The 5,648-nt window shown below is 44.7% G+C and overlaps 1 protein-coding gene across 2 annotated transcripts; it reads left to right on the top strand.

Annotated features, from left to right (window-relative positions):
* Positions 1-417: 417 nt before the first annotated feature.
* On the top strand, positions 418-5,179 carry LOC141258037 (uncharacterized). Of its 2 annotated transcripts, none has more exons than XR_012318171.1 (2): positions 418-523; positions 4,174-5,179. XR_012318171.1 is itself a non-coding variant. In XM_073673041.1 (2 exons), exons 1-2 carry the CDS (start codon positions 437-439, stop codon positions 3,835-3,837), a joined length of 1,335 nt encoding a protein of 444 aa, XP_073529142.1. In that variant the 5' UTR covers positions 424-436; the 3' UTR covers positions 3,838-3,893. The 2 variants fall into 2 exon arrangements, 1 of the variants encoding a protein (XP_073529142.1); XM_073673041.1 differs by lacking the exon at positions 4,174-5,179 and adding an exon at positions 2,590-3,893 and having other exon boundaries at positions 424-523.
* The last annotated feature ends 469 nt before the right edge of the window (positions 5,180-5,648 follow it).

Raw genomic sequence — 5,648 nt, 5'->3', positions numbered from 1 at the left:
GCAGCAGCGGGGGGGAACGCAGTTGTTCCAGGTCAGGAAGCTCGCACAATGTTAATGTATAGACCATGGAGTCCTTCAGAGCAGTTGGCGTTGATCTCCCAGCTGCCAGACCCATCCCAGTCCCCTATGGGTTTCGCTAGAATGATCACCACCATACAGGATACGTACCATGCCACTAGAATAGATCTGCAAGGGATAATTAAGGGGAAATTGGCAGATGAAGCTCAGTATGACAGACTGACGGACGAAACTTATAAACAATATGACAATAGAACGGGCCCTGATGTAGCGTAGGCTAATGATGCAGCAGCCGGAGTTCTGTAAAGCATGTAAAGACAGGCAAGCAGAAAAACAAGTTACACTAGAAGATAGAGTGCAGGGGAAGGAGGAAGATCCTAAGGATTATTTCTATGCATTAAAGAAAACCTGGTCAGAAATGATGTTCAACCCCGGAAATAAGACTAGTGAGAGGGTATTAGCAAGTGCTTTCATGAATGGACTAAAGAAGGAGATTGCAGAGAAGGTAAAAGCAAGTAGACCGGACTGGAGATCAGTGAAGGCAGAAGATTTAGCTAGAATAGCTCAGGGGGCACAGCATGACATAGCGCAGGCAAAAAGAGCTGCCAAGATACACATAGTAGAGACGACAGAGGCAGAGGACGGACTGAAGGAGGAGGACAGAAACTGTGTTACGGATGTAAAAAGCCAGGACATTTTAGAAAGGACTGTAGGACCAACCCGTATCCAAATGCTCAGAGTAAGGGTCCTCCAGCCGACCAAACAACGCCCCCATAGGATGAGGGTAGCTTGCACATGAACCCCCTCATCTCCTTACCCCCAACTCCCAGTTGTATAGTGCAGGTGAACCTACCAGGGGGACATGAAATCGATTTCCAAGTAGATACGGGGGCCGACAATTCAGTAATTATGCAAGGTGATAGGCCATACACTGACACTGATTTTTCACATCATGTCATTGCCACCCCCTTCAATTCCCCGTCTGTCTTGCTCCCTGTTACTAAGAGAATTCCCCTGCAAATTCAAGGAGCTACTGTACATAGCCAGCTCATGGTATCGCCCCGAGGCCAATGTAATCTATTGGGAAATGATGTGTTGTCCCAATTACAAGCACATATTGAGTATCATCCCGATGGCACTGTCACCATGACCCCAGGTTTAAAACCAAGTACCCTTTGCAAAATAATATCACTAGATATTGCCAGCATAGAAGAGAAAAATGAGTTTCGCCCAATATTGGAGCATGCTGTACCACATGATTTTTGGGCCTCAGACAAAACAGATGTTGGTAGGTTAAGAGTTCAACCAGTAATGGTAAAATTAAAACCAGGAGCAATTTTGCCTCAACAGAAGCAGTATCCCCTTAGCTCGGCTCAGGAGAATGCCATAGCCCAGCAAGTCCAAAAATTGCTATAGAGGGGAGTCCTAGTCAAAACCCAGTCCCCTTGCAACACTCCCCTGTTCGCAGTAAAGAAAAAGAGCGTGCCAGGACAACCAGCCGCATATAGAATGGTCCATGACCACCGGTTGGTTAACAAAGCCACAGAACTTCTAACACCAGTTGTGCCCAACCCGCATACTCTTCTGTCACAGATACCTTCTAACTCTCTTTGTTTTTCAGTGGTCAATTTGGCAAATGCATTTTTCAGTGTACCATTACATCCTGACTGCCAGTACTTGTTTGCTTTCACATTCCAGGGTAGTCAATATACATGGACAGTGTTGCCACAGGGTGCCCAGAATTCACCCACAATGTACACTGCAAGTCTGCAGGAAATACTGGAGGGATGGTCTGAACCACATATCGTTGTTTTGCAATATGTCGATGACCTGCTCATTTTTGCCCCTTCTAGGAAACAATGTCATAGTGCAACTATATAACTTATGTTGTTTCTCTATCACGCTGGCTGCAAGGCATCGAAAGATAAGCTTTAATTTTGTAAATCTTCAGTCACCTTTTTGGGACATTGCATTACACCAGGAGCTCGTCATTTAACAAATGCACGTAAACAAGCAGTACAGGCATTCACCGTCCCCATTAATGTTGCAGCCCTCAGAACTTTTCTTGGACTTGTTTCCTATTGCAGACAGTGGATTCATGCCGTCTCTATTTTGATGCAGCCCCTCTATGACTGTCTTACTCCAACACCTTTTGTACTAACGCCAGAGGCAATAGACTGTTTTTATTCTCTCAAAAACCGCATTTTGGCTGCTTCAGCTTTGGGTACCCCTAACTATGAGCTCCCATTTACTCTGTACCTTCATGAACAAGCTGGACATGCAGCAGGAGTTTTAACTCAAACACACGGTGATAATCAGAGATCTGTTGCCTATTTTAGTGGCAGATTAGATGCGGTAGCCAGAGGTGCACCATCCTGCGTACGTGCTCTGCATGCTGTTGGACTATTACTCCATAAATCCGCAGACATTGTTCTTGACCACCCGCTCACCGTTCTAACACCTCATGATGTCTACACTATATTGAACCAAGTGCAACCCGCTCACCTCTCAGCAGCACGTCATCTTAGGTTACAATGTGCACTGTTAATGCCTCCCAATGTTTCTTTACAGAGGTGTACTACCCTGAATCCAGCAACTTTGTTACCTCTCTCGGATCTAAAGGAGGGGTCAGGTACTGTGCTTTATAAGGAAGATCCAAGAGAGGAAGTTCCTCATGACTGTGTACAAATGATGGCACAAGAAACGGCAGGTTTACCTACTGTATTTGAACATGAATTACAAAATGCAGATTTTGAATTTTTTGTAGATGGATGCCGTCATCAGGACGATTCGGGTACTTTCCATACTGGATATGCAGTTGTCTCCCTCAATGCAGTAATCAAGGCAGAACCAATGCTCCCACACCAATCGGCTCAAGAAGCTGAACTTAGGGCCCTAACCGAGGCCTGTAAACTAGCGGAAGGTAGTATTGTTAACATTTACACAGATTATAGGTACGCATTCGGTATATCGCATGATTTTGGTCCCATATGGAAGTCAAGAGGTTTCCTGACGGCAGCAGGACACCCCATTAAGAATGCTGATGCGGTCCAGCAGCTAATTGATGCACTACAACTACCCAAAAAGGTAGCTGTCATAAAGGTAAGAGCACATACCAGACGCACCGACCAGGTAAGCAGAGGTAACGCGATGGCAGATGCAGCGGCAAAAACAGCAGCCTGTAAGCCGCAACAAGGGTCAACAGTACGTCAGTTAAGTGCCCCTAAAAACCCCTTTGTGTCGGAGGACATCTTATCCCAAATGCAGGCTCAGGCTCAAAAGGAGGAGGTTGATAAGTGGTTAAAGGAAGGTGCATGCCTGAATGAAGCAAATGGGGTATGGGGGAAAGGGACAAGACGATGCCTTCCAAGGGCACTGTACCCAGCAGCTGCCCAGATGCTACATGGGCCGACACACCAATCTAAAATGGCTGTGATGAGTGTGATGCAGAAACATTGGGTGGCACCAGGATTCTCCACCTGTATAGAAAACCTGGTACAAGGGTGCATGATATGTGCTACACATAATCAGGGTAGAGTAGTTAAAACACCACCCAAACACACCCCCTGGCCCCTCTATCCATTCCAGAGACTGCAAATTGATTATATTCAGCTGCCAAAGTCAGGATCATGGGAATATGTGTTGGTCTGTATTGATTTGTTCTCAGGATGGCCAGAGGCTTTCCCGATTGCCAAAGCCACGGCTGCGGCAACCGCAAAGAAACTGCTTGCGGAGGTGGTCTGCAGGTATGGGGTACCAGAGGTAATTGAGAGTGACAGAGGTACACACTTCACAGGTGAAATAATGAATGAAGTCTAGAAATTCAACAAGCATTCCACACCCCATATCACCCGCAAAGTAGTGGTAAAGTGGAAAGACTGAATGGGATATTGAAATTAAAAATTCAGAAAGCCATGGCTGAAACAGGAAAACCATGGCCGGACTGTTTACCGCTTGCTCTGTTTTCAGTAAGATACACGCCTAATAGAAAGACTGGACTCTCTCCATATGAGATATTGTTTGGCAACGTACCCAGCCTAGGGTGTTTCTATCCGCAAGCATTAGAAATGAATAACCATGTGCTAAGTTCCTACGTGAGGGCTTTACACAAAAAGATTAAGCAAGTACATGATAATGTCTTCAGTTCTCTTCCAGATCCAGATCAAGACTCTAGCAGCCATACGCTGCAACCTGGAGACTGGGTGGTTATAAAAAGACACGTGAGGAAAAGCCTAGATCCACAGTTTGACGGACCCTTTCAAGTTCTGCTGACCACAAGCACAGCCGTTAAGCTAGAGGGAAAAGAGACCTGGATCCACGCGTCCCATTGCAAAAAGATACTAGGAGAACCAGCGGACAAAGAATGAAGACATTGTTTATACTTACCTGCATCCTTGCGACCACAGGTGCATGGACTAGGTTGAGCACCACAAATGGAGATGAGAATAGATTCATTAAACACCATCTTGCTCTAATTGATGGACTAAAGGAGCAAAACCAGACCATTGCTAATTGTTGGATATGTACACATGCCCCTGTGACATCCACTAGCATACTCTTTCTCGCTGTTCCAGTCTCATGGGAAGAGATAAACTTTTGGGTGAACTGTTCAGATAATAGGGCTCGCATGCTGTCATTATATAGACAATTCTAGTGTATTGATGCTGAAGCATAACTTAGAGGACGTTGTAAAACTAAGGAAGCTTTATGATGAGGCCAACCTCAAGAATCAGAATTCCTGGTGGGCAAACACCTTTTCCTTTCTAAATCCTGCTAATTGGTTTAAAGGTATCGGTGGGTGGTTGGCTGGTATAGTGCAAGCTATTTTACAGGTTTTGCTAATGTGTCTTGCGGTTTATTTGGTTTTTAAGCTTTTTCTAATGTGTATTCAGCAGTGTACTAAAAGAAAATATAGAGAAACATATTGATAAATGAAGGAACAAAAGGATAGAATGTTATAGCAGAAGATGAGGCCCCTCAAATTCAAAGACCCCATCTATGCTATATAAGTCTGAAAGTTACTTTAGGTCAAAATAACACCAGCTGTGAATGTTCCTTCTTGAATCAATAATGCGTCCTTGCTAGTCATCAGAATGTATCTGATTTAATGTGTCTAATTTAATGTGTCCGATTGATTGTTTCAACACAAGCATAGACATCACAAGAATAGAAACTAGTCTTTGTGTGCTAAAATTATATAATCAAACCATATATGGTAAATCCGTTTCGTGCCTTCAGGGTGGATATAAAACCCATGCTTTGTAATAAAGTTTAGAGCTTGTTTGACACACATCCTGTCCTGTGTCTCAGTCTCTCCGAGCTCGTAATCCAAAGGATAGAAGACTCAGAATGCAGTGACCACAGGAGGGTCTGAGAAAACTCACCCAGAACTTTGACAGTGTTCCCCTGCCTCTGCTGGATTGGAGTTGTGTCTCTCTTGCCTGTACTCCTTGGTAGTCCAACGAAGTGTGCCCTCTGCCGCCAGCGTTTTCAGATGGGAATTTTTTAAATAGTTCCGCAACAAGGGCCTTCTGGTACAGCCCCATTTTTGTAGACCTGTCCGCCTCAGGAATAAGAGATATAAAGTTCTCCTTGTAGCGTGGGTCTAGAAGTGTCACCAACTAGTAATG

This window comes from Phyllobates terribilis, unplaced genomic scaffold (genome assembly GCF_046119375.1).
Source record: "Phyllobates terribilis strain yellow unplaced genomic scaffold, ASM4611937v1 Scaffold_3__8_contigs__length_932513732, whole genome shotgun sequence".
NCBI classification, from domain to species: Eukaryota; Metazoa; Chordata; class Amphibia; order Anura; family Dendrobatidae; genus Phyllobates; species Phyllobates terribilis.
The sequence above is the reverse complement of the archived record's forward strand: the minus strand, read 5'-3'. Positions and strand labels throughout refer to the sequence as shown.

Coding starts and splice junctions, on each gene's coding strand:
- LOC141258037 (XM_073673041.1), top strand. CDS start 437: ATGATGTTCAACCCCGGAAATAAGACTAGTGAGAGGGTATTAGCAAGT. Junction 524..2,589: donor AGAAGGAGATTGCAGAGAAG/GTAAAAGCAAGT, acceptor GTTTCTTTACAG/AGGTGTACTACCCTGAATCC.